Source organism: Cylas formicarius, unplaced genomic scaffold, assembly GCF_029955315.1.
Source record: "Cylas formicarius isolate icCylForm1 unplaced genomic scaffold, icCylForm1.1 PGA_scaffold_8__14_contigs__length_24414737, whole genome shotgun sequence".
Taxonomy (NCBI): Eukaryota; Metazoa; Arthropoda; class Insecta; order Coleoptera; family Brentidae; genus Cylas; species Cylas formicarius.
This window is the reverse complement of record NW_026844361.1, coordinates 1,814,747-1,835,820: the sequence shown is the minus strand read 5'-3', so window position 1 is coordinate 1,835,820 and position 21,074 is coordinate 1,814,747. Positions and strand designations below refer to the sequence as shown.

Here is a 21,074-nt window from a genome sequence, read left to right as displayed (position 1 = left end):
TCCCGTTTCGTTTTTTTTCCCCAAAAACAAGGCCACAGTTTTACCTAGAAGGTTGTACATACTCGCGAATACAAAGTTGAGACGTATGCGATTGACGGTTTTGCGGCTGAGCTGCAGGCAAGCGACCACGTCGAGGAGGTCGTTCCTCATGAGGACGACGTGGGCCGCTTCGACGGCGACGTCCGTCCCGGACGCTATCGCCATACCGACATCGGCTTGCGCTAGTGCCGGCGAGTCGTTTATGCCGTCTCCGACCATCGCCACTTTTATTCCTTTGCTCTGGTACCTGCGGGTTTGCATAAAAAAGAAAATAACGCGGCGAATCGATGAGTGACGTCATACGAGGGTGGGCTGACAAATTCCTGGTCTGACCAAGAAAAACAATATTTAAAAAAAATATGTTTGCTTTTAATTTTTCAAAGAAACTTCCACAGGCTACTGTAATACTTGTTACAAAACTTCTGGATTCCTCCTGCGTCGGTTTTTGTTGAGTCGAACTAGCTAGCATAGCATTTTACTGTGTTTTTACTTAGTGCTTTTATATATATTGTTTGAGGGGGGCGGAGCTAAAACGGCTCACCTTTGAACTCTGGCGACTTTGTGCGAGGGCAGCACCTCCGCGAACACCTTCCCGATGCCCACCTGCTTCGCGATACTCGCGGCCGTCTGCCGATTATCCCCCGTCAACAAAATCACCTCGATGCCCATCTTCTTCAGCGCGTAGACCGCGAGGTGCGCCTCCGGCTTCACCATGTCGGCGACGCTGACCATGGCGACGACGGCGCCGTTGATCGCGCACAGCACCGCCGACCTGCCCTCCTCCTCCTCCGTCACCATCTCCTTGTCGACTTCGGGCGTCAACGCGAGCCCGTTCCTCTTCATCCACTCCCGATTGCCGACGATCACCTGGTACTCGCCGCGTCCGTCGTCGGGCGCGTCGCCCCCCATCCCGATCAGCTGTCCCAATTTCGTGGTCGTCGACGACGCCGGTTGCGACACCTCGACGTCGACCCCTTTAACCTTGAACGTGCCGGAACTGCCGGCGGCGACGAGCGACGCGAAGCCGCTCAGTTCCGGGCTGTTCCGCGCGTTCCCCACCGTTTCCGACAGGTTCGAAACGTCGCACTTCAGCCCGCAACCCGGCACCGTCTGGAAGTTGGCTGTGGTGCCGCTCGGCTCGCATCCCAACGCGTCCCGCACGTATTTCAAAATGGCAGCCGCGATCGGGTGCTCCGAGTTAGCCTCGGCGCATCCGAGCGCCGCCAACACGACGGCGGGGGCGTAGCGGTCGCCCCGCATCCACAACTTGGCCACCTCGGGGGTGCCTTTGGTGATGGTGCCCGTTTTGTCAAACATGATCGCTTTGATCTTGTGCGCGTTCTCCAAAGGTCCCGCCCCTTTGATGAGTATGCCGTTGAGGGCGCCGACTCCAGTACCGACCATGACGGCAGTGGGCGTGGCCAGGCCTAACGCGCAGGGACACGCGATCGCGAGCACACTGAGGGCGCAGCGGAACACAAACTGCAACAGGATTTCGGTGTCGGTGAAACCTTGGCGATCGTGCGGGGACACCGGCAGCCTGTCGATGTCCAACGACCCGATGACGGTCCACACGATCAGCGTGACTAGCGATGCGCCGACCACGGCCGGTACGAAGTAGCCCGCGATCTTGTCCGCCAAATGTTGGATGGGCGCCTTCGATGTCTGCGCCTCCTCGACCAGCTTGACGATTTGAGAGAGGGTGGTGGCCTCGCCGGTGTGTGTCGCCTCGACCACGAGCAACCCGTGCTGGTTTATCGAGCCGCCGATCACGGCGCTGCCGATTTTCTTCGGCACCGGCATGCTCTCGCCCGTGATCAGGCTTTCGTCGCACATCGACTGGCCCTGCGTTATATAAATGTTTGACAATGTGTTTACAAATTTCTCAAGCCTGTTTTAAATAATATATAATCGCTAATGGGATACCAAATAATAGTCAAATTCACTCAAACTGTCTATTTTCACTTCGATATATCGCGGGCGTGTTGAACGTATCAATGATCGTAAAGATTATGATTTCGAAAATCAAACCCCTTGTCATCCTCTCATCCTCGTCGGCATTTTTGCTTTGTCGGCGCTTAGTCACGCCGCCTTAATAATAAACACGTGGTGCGGGGATGATTAGTTCGTGTGTACGAATATTAATGAGCCACCCTGGGAACTACGTAGGTACGTCCAACAATAATGATATAATAAATCACATTATAAAAGCCTTTCAAATAAACAATTTTATTTGATTAATAATAGTAATAGTTTATATTACAATATTATACATATTTTATATAATAAATATAACTGGTAACAATATGCTTTCGAAAAATCGTCCCTTTATTTCAAAAGGAAGCCGTTTCGCGGTTTCTTGTGTTTGAGGGACGCATTGTTTTTCTATCGTGTTCCTGCGGACCACTATGGAACTTTCGCAAAGTCGATGTAAATATATTGTGTATACACACTATATAGCATCCTTCAAGTATCGCATTTTAAAGTGACGACAAACTTTGATAGATATAAAAAATACGATTTCCAGTGATATGATTCCAAGTATCTAGCGCACTCTACACTTTACGACACGTTTTAAACCAAATTATCCCATGCTTTGTAGTTTTATATTTACGACTAATAATTTTTTTACCCATAATCGAGACATCCTGTACATATTTGAAAAAATCCGGAATTGGAGGTTATAGCCCTGAATCTTAGACGTTTTCTGGTCCAAGAATTTTGCCAAAATAGTAAAAGGTTTTCGAGAAAATAAGTTTTTCCTGAAACCATGCAGTGCCCCGTAATAATCAATGACATCATCGCGTCTTGACTGAGCCCCCGCAACAGTGATTTTCATATGGATTTTTTGTAGCTCTTGATGCGGCCTATGACACTGTTTGAACCGACTAGCCATGTGTTTTACGATTTTTAATTTGCGGTTAATAATTTACTCTAAAAAAGAACAATTTTCTGGGTTTTTTAGATTTTGAAATTGGAAAAGCCTGTATATAATCGAAAAAAAAATGAAATAACTGAACTGAAATAACTGTTATGGCACTTCCGCGTTTGCTGGTTAAATCATTTTGCCGATCGGGTGAATGGTCATGGAACAAAAAAACATGTTTTTCTGGAAGCCAAAATAACCATCCCCATATAATGTATACAGTGTGTCCAAGATAAGGATGCACAGCATGGGGATCTCGGAAACTATAAGAGATACAGTGTCGGTTAAATTAGACAAAAGTTGCGCATTTTGATACCGAACAAGATCCCGTTTTACAAATTTGAAAATTCCAAGCCGTTCCGGAAATATCCGAGAAAAACCGAAATATTGCGATTTCGTTTTTATTATTTTTTAAAGCTATTTGAAAAGATATGAAAAAACGGAAAACACTTTTCCATTGGCACTTTTTAATCTCTCCAAATTGACGTTAACAAATTTTCATTACAGCGTTTCGATTCCATGGAACCACCATCAACTTTGATTTTTCTTATGGGACGGAAAAAAAGTACACACAGTATTAGGTGGTGCTTTTCATTGCGAATTCAACGATGTACGATACAATACGGTTACTTATGTTTTTATCCAGAAAAATGGCTTTTTAATACATTTCTAGTATTTTATTGTAGTAGGCCATGAGATCCGAACGATGAAAGGCAAAAGAAAATGGTTGACAAGTTCGAGTTAATGTGTTTATTTATTTACTAACTCTAACTGTTCATTTAACATAACAACTAAATCCAACAAGTTAATGAAAAACAAATTCTATAACAAATGTTCGAATAAATGACCTCCATTTTCTAGGCATAAGTACGCCCGTCTCACGGTAGACTCCAAAACACGATTTAACATTTCAGGAGTAATTTTATTAAACGCTGCTCGTACTGATTGACGTAATTGTTCCTCGTGGTCAAAACATTCTTTGAATACCTCATTTTTTATGTAGCCCCATAAGAAAAAGTCCAAGGGAGTTAAGTCCGGGGACCTTGGAGGCCAAGGTGTTTCACTGTAAGTCCCAATGTATTTTCCATTAAACCGTTCAGTTAAATATTGGCGAACTTCTCTGGAGTTATGGGCTGGGGCACCATCTTGTTGGAACCAGCAGCCTTGCACAGCGCCTAGCGGTAAATCATCTAAGGCATCTTCTAAATCGTGCCTCAAGATGTCAAGGTACCGCTCGGAAGTTAAGGAATTATTATAGAAAATAGGGCCTATAATCTTGCTACCAAAAATCCCACACCAAATATTAAACCCAAAGCGAACTTGATGTCTGGATAGTCTATTAACACGTGGATTTTGTTGCGACCAATAGTGTGTATTGCGCCTGTTATAAATACCGTTATTGGTCACCATACTTTCATCAGACCAAATCACTTTATATGGAAAATTAAAACTCTCATCACACATCCTGGTATACCACTCACAAAAATGTCTACGTCGTTCGTCGTCACCCGGTTTTAATCCTTGACATATTCTGAATTTGTAAGGCTTAAATTCATTTTTCCTTAAAATAAACTGAGCTGTAGATTTAGCTACCCCATTCTGGTCTTCAATTTCTCTGGTAGAAGTTTGTGGATTTTCGATAACAGATTGTAGAACAATGTATTGGTTTTCTTCATTGGAAGGTTTTTGTCGGGATAATGCAGGCTTCTTAAATGATCCATATTCTTTCAGATTAAATAACAAACGCCGAAAAATACTCTTGTCAGGTTGTCTCCGCTCTGGGTATTTGTTAGAATACATACGCTCGGCTTCCACACAATTTCTTTGGCATCAGATGTAGCAAGACAGCATATCACATTTTTCTTCGTTTGTAAAATTACCTCCCTCCATTGTAGAACAAAATAAATTAGAAAAAGACAACAACAATAAAAATACAAAAACAATAACTAAAGGAATAAACTTATGATCGACTGATAACAAAGACAAATAACATTAATGTGTCATTGAAATTGACTGGATGTCATTTTGTCATGGCCTACTCCATTTAAATGCTGAAATGTATTAAAAATCCATTTTTCTGGATAAAAACATAAGTAACCATATTGTATCGTACATCGTTGAATTCGCAATGAAAAGCACAACCTAATACTGTGTGTACTTTTTTTCCGTCCCATAAGAAAAATCAAAGTTGATGGTGGTTCCATGGAATCGAAACGCTGTAATGAAAATTTGTTAACGTCAATTTGGAGAGATTAAAAAGTGCCAATGGGAAAGTGTTTTCCGTTTTTTCATATCTTTTCAAATAGCTTTAAAAAATAATAAAAACGAAATCGCAATATTTCGGTTTTTCTCGGATATTTCCGGAACGGCTTGGAATTTTCAAATTTGTAAAACGGGATCTTGTTCGGTATCAAAATGCGCAACTTTTGTCTAATTTAACCGACACTGTATCTCTTATAGTTTCCGAGATCCCCATGCTGTGCATCCTTATCTTGGACACACTGTATAATAACCTATATATATATATATACATATATATATACATATATATATATATATATATATATATATATATATATATATATATATATATATATATATACATATATATATACATATATATATATATATATATATATATATATATATATATACATATATATATATATATATATATATATATATATATATATATATATATATATATATATATATATATATATATATATATATACATATATATATACATATATATATACATATATATATATACATATATATATACATATATATATACATATATATATACATATATATATACATATATATATACATATATATATACATATATATATACATATATATATATGTATATATATATGTATATACAATATATTACATACAATATATATAATATAATAATATATATAATAACCAAAATAATCTTTTTTTTTTAATTCTGAAATTTGATTGCCCCCAATTTCTACTGTTTAAATGTGGCCAAGGAGTTTTACTTCTCTGCTAAATTTGAAGTCGATATCTGCAAATTTAGGATACTTCTTATATTGCACGGAATATCTGGAACACCCTTTACAATAGGTGAAAACCTTAAATTCAAAAGTTTTAGCTGCCTATACGGGCTATATCGTCATGTAAAAGAAACTAACATCTGAGATACAGTCTTTAAGTTATATCCCATTTTTAATATTAAGGGGCCCATTTTCAGTTTTTCTGAATATGTCGAAGAATCGATTTCATCGATTTTTCGAAAGTAACAAGTTTTATTTGCCAAAACAATGTACAACAATTCAGATGAAATACGAATTTACACTTCTTTTATCTAGGAAACTTCTACAGAGAGACTGTTAGCTTCTAAAACTTGCTCGTATTCTGCTCTGTACTGCCCCACGACATGGCTGTCAGAGTTTGGGAGTCTGTTGCTGGGGCGATTTCAAGCTAAAAATATCAAATGAATACATCCACAGAACGCTATTCTAACTGAGCTGCCAAGCGTCTTTCCAGGTATAATATTTACTTGTTCGAATGAAGAATACGCCGACATTCTCTTTGTTTATTGATTGTGTAATGCAAACTGCGAATTCGCACTCGTAAAGTGCCTTGTAGAACTGTTTTTGGCAATGTCCAGTGATGCTTGAGAGAAACAGGCAAGTTTCCTACTGCTAGTAGCAGAAGAAGAGGCAATATTTACGATAGATCATAGACTTAACGTAGATCAGATGAACGTGTAGATAACTTTACTCAATTTCGGTTAGTACCCGTGCCACATTTTACCTCTACAAACTTTAAAACCTGCCGACTACGCTTCAAGACTTGAATTTAGTGGCTCGATAAAACTTCATTCACCCGAAACTGCGTCAATAACACCTCACTGTTGGACATACATTGGAAAATCCAGGATAAACTCGGGAATCTCATTTTCAAGATAGATTTTCGGTGAATATTTGAAGAACGTCCCACGGCCATTCACTATTTACGTTTACTAGATAATATTCCTGGTAATCTAAAACCACGAATGTGGATTTACCCTAGTGACCCCCTTTAGGCGACCAGTAACAAAATTTCTTAATCAAAATTATATAAACCAGTGGATTGGAAGACGTTCAGCAGTTCCTTGGCCAGCAAGGTCATCTGACCTTAATCCTTTAGATTACTATTTATGGGTAAGACTGAAAACTTTAGTTCATCCATAACAATGTACTGTTAGCAGAGCTACCTCTTCCGTTCTAAGAAGAACTACGTTATGTATACAACAACTGGGTTTCTTTTAAATAGTCTTTAAAATTTCAAATACTTGCAGCCTGTATATTGTTCGGAGGCGGAGCTAAACAAGAATTTAGAAGAAAAAAAAGAATTTTTATTAACCACATATTGTACAATAATAATAATACAATTGCAGTGTGTCAATATAAGGAAAATACAAAAACAAAATGTAAAAAGTATAAAGGTGCAAAATCAACATATTTTATAAATAACACAGTAGTGAACAATAACAAATAAAAAAGGTCAACAACACTAACACGGAGTATAAAAATCGTACAGAAAGTGCAAGACAGTATGCTATGATCTTCACACATTTCAGTAAGGCAAGGGATTTTAATTTAGTTTTTTTATTTTGATGGAATACCCGTCCACACTATAGAAACAATTTTCAATAAGCAACACTCTAATATTTGTTTTGAACACCTCAAAAGCCATCTGGCAGCATGATGTTTAAATAATTTTTGTCTGATGTAACAAGTCTGTACTTTGCAACTCTTATAAGATTTGGAGTACAGTATTCATTATGCTTAGCCCCAGCAACAATTAACATAGATTCCACATAATATTGTGGCATATGGTATGTAGGAATGAAATAAAGTAAAATAAGGGGTATTTTTATTTCGGTTTATAGAACTTTAAGTTGCAATAAAACAAGAATGGATTATTCGATTGACATGAATTTTATTTATCCGAAAGATAATCTTGTGGCATTACATTTTATTACAAATATGATTTCTGGCATATGACCGCCATGGCTGGCGCGGATGTCTGGACGTCCAATTTTCGATGACTTTTTCCAACATGTTAAATCACAAGATCTTGGAGGCCAATTCACAGGTCCAAAACGTGAAATTAGGTGGTCCCCAAACGTGTCTTTCAACAAATCGATTGTGGCACGAGCTGTGTGACATGTTGCGCCGTCTTGTTGAAACCACATTTCCTGGACATTATGGCTATTCAATTCAGGAATGAAAGAGTTAGTAATCATAGCTCTATACCGATCACCATTGACTGTAACGTTCTGGCCATCATCGTTTTTGAAGAAGTATGGACCAATGATTAAACCAGCCCATAAAGAGCACCAAACAGTCAGTTTTTCTGGATGTAACGGTGTTTCGACATACACTTGAGGATTAGCTTCGCTTCAAATGGGCCAGTTTTGTTTGTCGACGTAGCCATTCAACCAGAAGTGCGCTTCATCGCTGAACAAAATTCGCTTATGAAAATCGGGAAAAACGGCAATATCGTTTTGGCCCATTCGGCGAATCTACGCCTTACTTGATGATTGTTTGGTCTCAATTCTTGCACGCGTTCCGCAAAATATTGGATAAAGTGGATGGACACAGATCCAATTCCTGTGCCTGATAGCGAATGAACCCATTCTGGTCTTCCTCAATGCTACGCTCTACAGCAGCAATAGCTTCTTCTGTACGCACCGTACGACGTCTCTGGGGATGCGTGTTATCAATAAGAGTAAACGTGGTGCGAAAACGTTCCATGGTTAATCGAATTAACTGCTCTGATGGACAATTTTGTCGACGATAAAATGGACGTAGTGCGCGATACGTATTCCGCATAGAACCATTATTTTCGAAATAAAATTGCACTATTTGCAAGCGTTCTTCAGGCGTGAGTCTATTCATGATGAATTGCCAAAACCAAACTGAGAATAAATTACTTGGCAGCTGTTAAATCGGCCGCCATCTTGAACAGTAATGCATTAGGGCATTTTGATTGAGGCTCTCCCTAATTTTTCTAAGGACGAATCAGCTGGAAGATAGTTTCCGCTTAAGAGACAAAATATGATCTTTCCAGTCAAGTCTACTATCAAGTGTAATGCCAAGTCCGTATTCAATTTCAAATAATTATTTTTAAACCAATTGTTCGCATTGCTCTCCAGTTCTCCAATAATGTTGTGCAGGTCATTTCAATTGGGACCATATAAGGTAAAACTGTCATCGTCCGCAAATAAAGCACATTTGACTGACCCCAAAAAACGGCATCGATTAGCAACATACAGTATAAAAGATACAGAGCCGAGTACGGACCCTTGGGGGACCCCACTGGAGACCTTCACCAAAGAGGATTTACGTCTGTCATCGCCCACAAAGTGTTCCCTGACTAATAAATAAGATTCTGATAGCTTAAGGGTTCCGCCGCGAAATCCATACCTAAACAGCTTCTGTTTAAGAAGATCGAGCGAGATACAGTCGAAGGCCTTGCTAAGGTCAAACATTGTCAACTCCACTCGATTTCCAGTCTCAAGACCCACAACCTTACTTATGGCTTGTATGGTAGAGGGCCCCTCCCTAAATCAAACTGCTCATTCCGAATGATATCCTGCTGCTCAAAAAAATAACTATTTGTGGTTTTATAACCCTTTCAAATATCTTACTGATATGTGGCGATAGTCTCCAGAATTGCTAATGTCATCGCTCTTGAAGATTGGAATAACTTTAGTAATTTTTAAAGTATCTGGAAAAATGTCATATTGAATGCAGAAGGTAAGTGGAATTACCAGAACATCTATAAGGTTTTTTAGTACATTGACATTGATTTCATAAGCGTCAGAGCAACTAGAGTTTCTTAGACTGAGAATCGATGCTTTTACCTCTAATTCAGTAACAAAATAAAATGCAAAAGAACTTTCATTATAGGGTATTTGACTAATTAAACCACTTGGAAAGTTCGTATCAACATCAAGCAGCAGGAAGATATTACTAGCAATGGTCGAAAAATAATTGTTAAACTCATCCACCGGTGACGTTTGAGTTATTGGATTTTTTTTATATAATTCCGTTCATAGTTAATAAGTCTTCATATGTCCATGGGGCTATTATCGGAAGTTAATATGTATTTGTTATAAGCTTGTTTTTTAGTTGTTCTTATTTCATTTTTGTAATGCATTTGGATGTTTTTATATCTGTCTATGTTCTCGTTTGTTTCTGAGACCAAACTTATAGTTTGAGCAGCCTGGACTCAATTTCTGAGTTGTTTTAGATCTCGCGAAAACCAGATTACAGGCCATTTTTGAAACTGACATTTTTTTAGGGGGAAATTTAGTTCAATTAAGTCGTGGATGTTGTGTAACAAAAAATGTGACATAAAATTGACGTCCTCAGAACTATAAAAGTTGTACCAGTCAAGGGACAAAAGGAAGCTTATAGTTTTTGTAACAGCCGACCTAGTGAACAACCTTCTGTGGTTTCTATTTTGATATGCAGTGCTAAATAATCAGAGAAACCTGGGTTGATTAGCCCTGTTGCATAATCATGGTCACTAAGATTCGTAAGTATATTATCATGCAGAGGCATTAACATTATCTCGGACGACTGATTCCCATATTGACGAAAGATAACGACCTGCATCTCAGTTAAGATTTTTTGCTTATGTATATGTATGTATTTCTATGGATTCTCAAATTCTTCGTTGATACAAGAATTCATATTACATGCAAGAATAAGATCTGATGCCGGGTTTCATGATCGCCTTCGGCAACTGATGATGAGTTTATTTGTCGTAATCTTAAGATCCTTTCACGTCATTTGAGCCTAGTTGATATCAATCAGAATTTTGTCTTTGAAGGACCTCAGATGTTGAGACATTTTTGGACAAGTGGTAAATCGGGTTTTGACGTTATATTTCTTAAGAACCTTTGATATGTGGCCAGTAAGTAATGTTTTGAATGTAACGAAAGACAACAGTGGCAAGTCTATTTTGCAATGGAACGCTGTGTAAATTATTAAAGAGAAGAGCTAGGGGAGGTGTTTTAATTCTAGGTTCAGTGACTCGGGTTGAGATAATTTTACGCCTCTGTAAACAACAGAATTACCAAATGTTGGGTCTGATTTTCTATTGATAAGAATTTCTAAGAATAAGGAATTATTATTAGTTTCTAATTCAATGGCAAAAGGTATGTTCAAATGGCTAAGGAAACCCCGGAGGCATTCTTGACCATGAGACCAAATATCATCAAAGTAGCATTTCCATAATTTTGGCTTTAGGAAGGTCGAGGGCCTTCTTCTCCAAGGCTTCCATAAATATATTCCCAATGACGATAATGGAGAACCCATAGCTTTTCCCGACGTTTGTTCATAAATTTGGCAGCTACAAGAAATATATGTTTCAGACAAGTACAAAACTATCAGATTTCCCTGTAAAGGGTTTTAATATAGAAGCTAAAAATTTTGCTGTTGCTGTTGGAGAATGGTGCTGACAATAGGTTGAAGGGGTAAATCCTGGTTTGCAAATCTTAGGGAGTTCTTTGAGACAAGGAATTTTAGAGCAATGAGAGGTGACAGACTTCTTCCTAGATTCTAATAGAGAAGAAGCCTTAATAACAGATTTAAAGTTGCGTTCCATAGATGACGATAAGATCGGTCTGTAGGAATGTCTTCAATTTTTTCCTAATAATTCACTTGTGTTTATGATCACCGTGGCATTTTCCTTACCAACTTTTATAACTACGATGTCGGGATGAAATTTTAGATATTTTAGAGAAATGCGTTTAGGCTTTGGAATATTAGTTTTGGAAGACTTGGATTTTTAAAGGATTCTTGCGGTAGCGAATCGAATTTTATTAGCTATTTGATATGATAGTTTGTTTAGGAGTGACTCGATATTAGAAATGATTCCCTCTTTTGGGATAATACTTGATGCAAAGATAAAATTGGAAATTGCAAGAATAGATTTTTCCGTCTCACACAGTTAGTCAGATGAGACATTTACCACAGTGTTTGGCAGTTGGCTTCACTAGTGCTGACATGAGTTTTTCAAAATTCTGAATGTGAATTTTTGAATTAGAAATAACGTCTCTATAACCTAACAAAAAAGTCAATGTACAGAGTAATATTACCAGTTTCACTCGGTGATCTAACTCTTTACTGTTGCACTGTATGTGACTCAGTGACTCAACGAGGGTCACTGAACCCAGAATTGAAACACCTTTCCATATTAAGCGTTCCATCACAAAACAGACTTGACCGCAACTTACCAAGTCCAAAAGCAATCCCACACTTGTCCTTCCTTACATTGAAAACATCACTGACCACATATCAAGTTTTTAAGAACGTCAAAACCTGTTTTAACACTTGTCAAAGACAAAGTTCCGTTTGAGATACGCATGATATGCGGCAGAGAACAGGTTGAAGAGACCGGTCGAAAAATATCAACTAGACTCAAAGAATATGAAAGAGACTTAAGACCACGAAATAAACTCATCAGCAGTTGCCGAACACAATCACGAAACCGGACGTGAAATTTTATTCGAAAAACTAAAATTCTTGCATGTAATCAACTCTTCTACCAACGAAAAATCCGAGAGTCTATAAAAATCTATAAGCAACTAAACAATCTCAACTGCACCAATATGATAATCAGTCATCTGAGACGATGTTCATGCCCCTCTTTTAACTCCTCCCCCCTCAAACAATATTTAAGTAGCTAGATAGTAGAATGCGAGCCAGTTTCAGTTTAGCTCTGAAGAAGCCAACAGGATGATTGTCGAAATGCCAGCAAGTCTGATTTATAAACAACCGAGGCACGAGGAATCCAGAAGATTTGTATTTAGTATTACAGTAGACCGTGGAAGTTTCTTTGAAAAACTTTGTGACGTTGTTTGCTCAGTTATACTCAAAAGTTAATGCAAATGATCGTACCTGCAGTACTTTTCCGTCGACTGGAACTTTGGCCCCCGGTATCACCTTCAGGTGATCGCCCCTTTGCACCAGGTCCACATTGACAGTCTCTTCGGTAACGACCTCGCCTTTCGCGCCCAACGTCACTATCACGGCGTCGGTCGCCTTCAGCGACAGCAATCTGCTCAACGCCTCCGAAGTTTTGCCTTTCGCTATGCTCTCGAGCCATCTACCTTAATAAAAAAAAAATACGAGGGATATTAAACTAATTCGGGAAATTAATCTCCGCGCTGCTAACAATAAACGCGTGTGCCCGTTTTACTTCAAAACTCAATGTTTACATGTTACCTTTGAACCTTTCACCGGCTCAGCACGATGTTAGTGAACACTTGTTTGAAGGTGATAGAAATGCTAAGAGATTGTAAAATTTCCATTGCCTCTATTTTCTCCACTCCACTTCATCAATCCAAGGAACTAGAGCATCTTGGAAAATGCTAGTCGAGCAAAGAAATCGGTTCTTTTAAAAGTTTGAAAAAATAAAAGAACTGACTTGGGAGAAAGATCACTTACTTACATTCCAGAAGACCGATAGAACAGGTTTCAAAATTAGAGGACTTCAGAGAAATCACGAGACGAAGCTTCTCGGATTTGAAAAAACAAACAACCAAGAGATGAAACGTTCAACGTTGGAGGAACCTTTTCCATAAAACAAATATTGAGCGAAGGAGTTAACTTCGCTCTTGCTCCTCGATAGACGACTCGGTTACATATTACAAGTTCCATGGAAAGACCGAAAACAAATGAGGTGCGATGGAAAGTTAGAACTGTTTTGGGAAAGAGAAGAAAACGAATTCGACCAAAGAAGAACAAGTAGCATCAAAGCGGACAAAGGCAACGCCACCGTCATTATGAATGGATGGATACGATCACAAAATCGAGAAGACATTTGTTAATGGTAAATAAAGATGACTTGCTAGTGTCCATAATAGGACGATTGAATGAAGAATTTATTTAGCACGGACGCTATGTTCCGAACAATATTAGAACTTCGTTAACTCCGCACCATAGTAAACCACCGCATGTTTATGGATTTCCAAAAATCCACTAAGACAATTTACAGAGTGATCCTTTAAGAGAAGCTCATATACCTTATCTCAATAAGCACGACACCGAGGAAAATAGTTAAATACAAAGAGTGTTACTTTTTACAAAACTTCTGGATTCCTCCTGCGTCGGTTTTTGCTGAGTCGAAATTGCTGACGTCTCGGCAATCGTCCTGTTAGCTTCTTCAGAGCTTGACTGAAACTGGCTCGTATTTTACTCTGAACCTGCTTTTATATTGTTTGAGGGGGGCGCTAATGAAGTGTATAAACACCGTCTCGGATGACTGATTCCCAAATTGGTGACAGGTAGAGACCTAAGTCGCGGTTAAGATTGTTAGGTTGTTTATAGATTTCTATAGACTCTCGGATTTTTCGTTGGTAGAAGAGCTGATTACATGCAAGAATTTTAGTATTATCGAATAAAATTTTATGTCCGGTTTCATGAGTGTGTTCGGCAACACCTGATGAGTTTATTTGTCTTAGTCGTAAGGCTCTTTCGTGTTCTTTGAGCCTAGTTGATGTTTTTCGTCCGGTCTCTCCAATGTATTCTTTGCCGCATATGCATGGAATGTTGTAAACTCCTGGCATCTCAAATTGAATTTTGTCCTTGACGGATCGAAGATGTTGAGAGATTTTTGGACAAGTGGTAAATCTGGTTTTGATGTTATACTTCTTTAGAACTTTTGATATGTGGTCAGTGATGTTTTGAATGTATGGAAGGACCACAGTGGCAAGTGTAGGATTGCTTTTGGCCTCATTGCTATTGGAAGGTTGTGGTGAAGTATATTTTTTGATGGAACGCTTAATATCTTTTATGTGGAAATTATTGGAGAGAAGAGCAGAGGTAAGGTGTTTTAATTCTATTTTCAGTGACTCGGGCTGAGATGGTTTTACGGCTCTGTAAACAACAGAGTTGATAACCGATGATTTTTGGGCCGGATGGTAATGTGACCATGCATTAAGGTATCTGTCTGTGTGCGTAGGTTTTCTGTAAACGCAATGACCTAATGTTAGGTCTAGGCAGGTTATTATTAGCTTCCAACCCAATGGTAAAACGTATGTTAGGGTGTACCAAGTTTAAATGTCTAAGAAAATCTACTAGGCCTTCTTAGCCATGAGGCCAAATAACAAAAGTATCATCGACGTAGCGTTTCCATAATTTGGGTTTTAGATGAAAGGTGTCGAGAGCTTTCTTCTCAAAGGCTTCCATAAATATATTCGCGATGACTGGGGCTAGTGATACGACTAAGACAAACTCATCAGCTGTTGCCGAACACACTCATGAAACCGGACATAAAATTTTATTCGATAAAACTAAAATTCTTGCTCTTCTACCAATGAAAAATCCGAGAGTCTATAGAAATCTATAAACAACCTAACAATCTTAACCGCGACTCGGGTCTCTACCTGTCACCAATTTGAGAATCAGTGATCGGAGAGTGTCATTAGCGCTCCCCTCAAACAATATATAAGCAGGTACAGAGTAAAATACGAGCCAGTTTCAGTCAAGCTCTGAAGAAGCCAACAGGATGATTGGCGAAATGTCAGCAATTTCAACTCAGCAAAAACCGACGCAGGGGAATCCAAAAGTTTTGTAAAAATATTACAGTAGCCTGTGGAAGTTTCTTTGAAAAATTAACAAAAAGTGTTGACCGTAAGCATCAATTTTATTTATAGTATTTTTATATATATTAAGTTGTTCCAGGACAACGACTAACTTTATTTTTTTAATGGAATACTATGAATGTTTTTAAAAATTTTAATTGCTCTCTTAATTTTGCGTATTTTTTGTCAAGACATAGTATACGAAATTTTGAGTAGTTTTTGAGAAAAATTAACTTTTAATTTTTTTTTTGCGGGGAAACAATTCTTGAAAACTAAAATTGCGATTTTTTATTATGGATTCATAGAAGTTACTTAAGTTATTAATGCTTTGATCTAGCTATGTCGAAGATATATTATACCGGGTGTGGTCGTCAAAAAATGTTTTTTCTAATTTTAAAAAACATTTTTTTCAATTAGTAATGTATTTAACACTTTTATTGGGATTTAACTCTGTATCATTTCATATATAGTAACAATAATGATAATAATAATTTTAAAAAAACTTAGTTATAAAAAATATATATATATATATATATATATATATATATATATATATATATATATATATATATATATATATATATATATATATATATATATATATATATATATATAATATAAATTATGGAATTATGCGGTATGATTTTTTTTTTAATTTTTCGATTTTTTTGGTAATTTCAATGTTTATTGCATGGACAATAGTTTATTTCACAAACTATCAAAATATTTTCATGCAGATTCACCTACTTAAATATTCGCATATTATTAAGGAATACTCCGATCTATTATTACATAGAAAATACACGAATTCATCTCCGAGAATGGGCGTACCGGTTAAATTAATAAATGTCAAGTCCAATTAATTCTGTCTCTCTTACTCCCAAGTAATATAATCGTGATTGTTGGTGACGGCTGTCTTGCATTGATCACATAGACATTTAAGGCGGAATAATATCCGTTGAAGTAAGATGAACAATTATGTCTGGACCGCCTAAGCCATCAAAAATCGTACCGACTATAATAAACCTCTTGACCCGACTTGCGGCATTGCCGCATCACTTACAACCAACAGCGCACCTACCTAAACTTATGAACACCAGTAACATGGGCGGCGTGTCGAAAAACGTCTGCGGCGAGGTGGTGTGACGCATGATCATGGCCGCCAACACGACGAGCAGCGAATAAGTGTAACTGATCGACGTCGCCATCGCGATCAGCACATCCATGTTGGTGGTGCGGTGTCGGATCGCTTTGTACGCTTGAACAAAGAAGTGGCGACCGCCGAGAACCAGTACGGGCGTCGACAACAGAAACATTAACAGGTTCTCCATCGACAAACCTGAACCAGGTAGCATAAAAAAAAATATATGAATTTATAAAAAAAGTTACCGTCAAACGGGGCTACAACACAGAAAAACCAAATTCTTAATTGTAGATTACGTATATCTTCGTTATTTTCTACTCAATTTAAATTTAAGTATTCCTTAATTAAGAATTTCAATATGCTTGAAAAATGAATGTTTTCAAGATATATTTTTCATTGTAGCAAATATTACAAATTGTACTTCTGAGATTGCATCATCTCTTCATTTGGAAAGTGTTTGCCTCCATAAAATGATGATATATAATTTTATAAGGCGATACAAAATACCTATTTTGAAAACGTACTACTTTTTGATTTAAACGACCTAATATTCAAGTGAAAATGACACAACGTAACATACTTTGGATTTGAGAATATGGTTATGCGCGTATTCTCAGTGTTAGAAAATACAAGTCTATAAAATAATTGTCTTAAAATTATGATATCCTAGATGTAATAGTTTCACATCCTCAATTTGAAAATGCTTTTAAAATATCGTGCAATACTGTTTTGTTCGAGTAACAATTGGTGTGCAGTTTCAGGTTTTACCGATGTTGAGCAGTAAGAGTTGCGAAACAAGTATAGAGGACATTGAAATGTTGGGGACTCCCAGAGTCCTTTGTAATAGTATTCAAAGGTATGTATTTAGAACACTATTATTACTACATTTACTACCTACATTTTTTAAGTATATTATACGGTTTTTTCCAAATACATCCACATCTATATTTTGAGAAATTTGTGCCGACTGGGGGCAAATTCTTGTGCAGGCTATAAGCCAGAGAACTGATAAATAATAATGAAAATTATTTGTATGTAATATATATGGCTTTTTGGATACAGTACCAAAATTTGGTATGTGGTTTATGGATCCTTCTATTTTTACAAAACTGGATGCAGACCAAAAAAATGGCGTAACACAATATTGAAGTAGTTGCTTTTGTTTATACTTTTAATATATTTAAGGCTAGGATATGTGCCATAAGTTTGTTTAGATTAACTGTAGTTCTTTACACACTTCTTCTGCAGAACATTTTTTTAAAAATGTTGTATCATTTGTTAATAAAAAGGGTTAAACTTCATTGTCTTATTTTCTAAGATTTACTATAAGGAGAAGCAGATAACCAAACACTAAAAGAAAATTTACAATAGGAAAAATTGCCTAGACAAATTACAAGGTACTAAAAATGTTTTCTTTTATCCCTTCTATTTTAAAGATTAAAAGAAAAAGTTGGTCAGTAATGGATTTTTTTCTTCATCCAGAAGTAATTTTAAAGTAACATGTTAGATTAAATCTGCATTCTGGATCACAAAAATTATCTGTATATAATAATAGGAATACTATTTCTGGATAGATAAAATTAATGCAAATAATATAAACATCTGCTTCGGCTTACCTTCTTAATAAAATGTGTGGTTTATCACTGATCTTTAACGATGCTAGAAATTCATTTTTCTCAGAATTATTAATGTATCGTTAGTAACACCTCTACAAAAATCATTTGTCAATAAATAACATGTTTTAGTAAAAAGATAAGCCGTGAAGCTATTTATATTTTTTGCATATGTTTTACAATCTCCCAGATTAAAAATTTTCAGTTGGCGGAATGATCTAATCAAAATTATAGACAAATTTACTTTAAACATATCTCCATTTTTATGGTAAAATTACCATCCTCTCCATATTAAACTGGGATAAGATCAAACAAAACAGGTATAACTTGTTAGATGGAATTTAATGTAAAATTATAAAATTCAATATAAAATTATGCTTATTTAAACAGAGTAACTTTATATTTAAAAATAACTAGGTATATGCTTATTCCAAGCTACATAAATATCTAAAATTTTAAGATAAAGCGTTTTGTTTAAAAAATCTGAAATACTGAAAAGAAGCATTTTATTTTATTAAAAGAAACTTAAGATATTGAGAATATGCCATTTTTATTTTAAGCGGAACATAATCTGGACTATATGCAAAGCTTACCTAAGCTCAAATTGAACTTAACCTTTTTTTTTATTTTCCTTTCTTTTAATTTTATGTTAACATCAGTTTACAGATACCAAGTATTTAAAAATGGTAAGACGTCACGAAGACTTAAGATGAGCACTTGAAGCTATTAATGCCTGTCCAAAGGGCAGCATTAGTTTACAAAATTCCTCGTATAACACTTCGTAATAAGGTAAGCGGTGAACAGGAAGAGGAAGTGATTCGTAACACTTTATTATAAGTGGCAATGTGGGGTTTCCCTTTAACCAAGTGTGACATTCGCGCAGTAGTCAAAAAATTATTAAATAAACTACGCAAAACAGTACGTGAATTCAAAGACAATTATTGTCGAAAATTTTCTGAAGAAACAAAATGTTAAAAAATCGCGATCGTCCTCACATATTCAAATTAGAATATTCGCATTATTCAGTTTTTTTAGTGAGAACATAAAGGAAGTCTTAGGTGATGATAATAAAAACTTGTACAATTACCAGACAACTAATAACGCTGATGATCCTGGTGCGAAGAGTTATTGTTCCCGTAGGATAGAACAAGTGCGAAACTATTCTGAGTCAGTATAATCAGTATATAATACAAATTTAATATCCGGATTTAGAACAATCGGACTGTACCCAGTGAATGTCGATGAAGTCAGGAAACTTGGAAGAAACTGAACGAATTCCTGATTCATCATTGGTAGTTTTTCAATGAAATGAGAGGAACAAGCGAAGATCAGACAATGGATTGAATGTGTTCGATGCAAGAAGTGGATATGCAGACCTTGTAATTCAGATTCATTTTATATGTGCCCAGTTTGCGAAGACGCTGGCTGGAAGATGATGAGTTTAATTTTTTTTTTGTTAATGCCAAAATTTTATTTAGTTTTTAAGTGAAGAAATGTTTTCTTAGTTTTGGGTATGTTTAGTCTTTAGTTCCTATATATATATTTTTCTGTTACTGTTTTTTTATTTGTTTTATTTTTATAGGTATGTAAAAGGTGGATTAGGTTATTTTCTTGAGTTTTCTATGTTTTGTTTTTGCAATGACCAGTATAAAGTGCCTATGTGCAATCTGCAACTAATGGCCTCGCGAAGCTTGTACCAGTGCAGAAAAAGATGTTTTTGTTTTGCGATTTTTGCGTTTCCTACATAATAAACCTTTTGTCTGTCTTATGTTCTGAATTTAAATGTTAAAGTTATCGACAGACAAGATATTTCCACAAGATTCAATATTAAAAAAATCGAGATCGCCCTTACATATGTAAGTATTTAAATATTTTTGTGCATGACACGTCCATCCCATATTACCCTCCACTTTTTATTTTCGAAACAAAATGCATTTCTTAATATTTTCGTAAAATTACTGCTATATACAACGGTACAAAAAATAAAAGGTGGATCTTATCATTTAGGCGGGCGCTGTATATACGCAGTCCAACAAAATATTCAAAATCACCAACCGCTCACTCAAATTCACCTATGACCAGATAAAACCGCCAATGGAGTTTTTACAGTCATGGCCATTTATCGTGTGTTGTACTGTACAGCATGGCCCCTTATCTCGAAACCTATGGCGTTACAAAAAAAAATTAAATACAAAAGTTGTTTCTATTAAAATGATTTTTTTTTATTTTCCTAATGGTCACTTTTTTATATACAGGCGGTAAAAAAAAGTTATATTTTTTTAAAGAGCCATCCATTTTATTGCATTTTTGGATAGTCCTTTCAAAGACAAATTCAACGATATATATGCCTATGGGTCTGTGATGCACCGTTTCGAACTTATTTGCGGGGGGACAAAGAAGGAGCCTCCACGAAGATTGTTTGCAGTCAACTGCTATACACGAAGAAACAATCGGGCGTCCCCTGGGCAACGACTTAGTCGGCTAATCCTTCTAACACCAGTTCACCATAGAATGAGAAGAAACGGAGAAAAAACCAATCGGCCTTCTTCAAGGCCAGCACTTGTGACAACCTCACTGAATATTGAGGGACTATCTATAAATAAAGAAATTTTAATAGCGGACATGTGCAAGCAGCGAAACTGTGATATTTTAGCCCTACAAGAAACCCATAGAGGTCCTACTAGTCATAGACCAAAGATAGCCGGAATGGAGCTAGTTCTTGAAAGG

The 21,074-nt window shown here is 36.8% G+C and overlaps 1 protein-coding gene across 6 annotated transcripts in view; it reads right to left on the bottom strand.

The window, feature by feature from the left end:
* Positions 1-21,074, bottom strand: part of LOC132706528 (copper-transporting ATPase 1) — a 57,978-nt gene that overhangs the window by 9,329 nt on the left and 27,575 nt on the right. For all 6 annotated transcript variants that reach the window (XM_060677897.1, XM_060677896.1, XM_060677900.1 and 3 more), the window contains 4 exons: positions 16,672-16,929; positions 12,904-13,115; positions 581-1,884; positions 45-286 (listed from right to left, as the gene is read on the bottom strand). In XM_060677897.1, the coding sequence (XP_060533880.1) occupies positions 45-286; positions 581-1,884; positions 12,904-13,115; positions 16,672-16,929 (2,016 nt within the window). The remainder of the gene's footprint in view (positions 1-44; positions 287-580; positions 1,885-12,903; positions 13,116-16,671; positions 16,930-21,074) is intronic.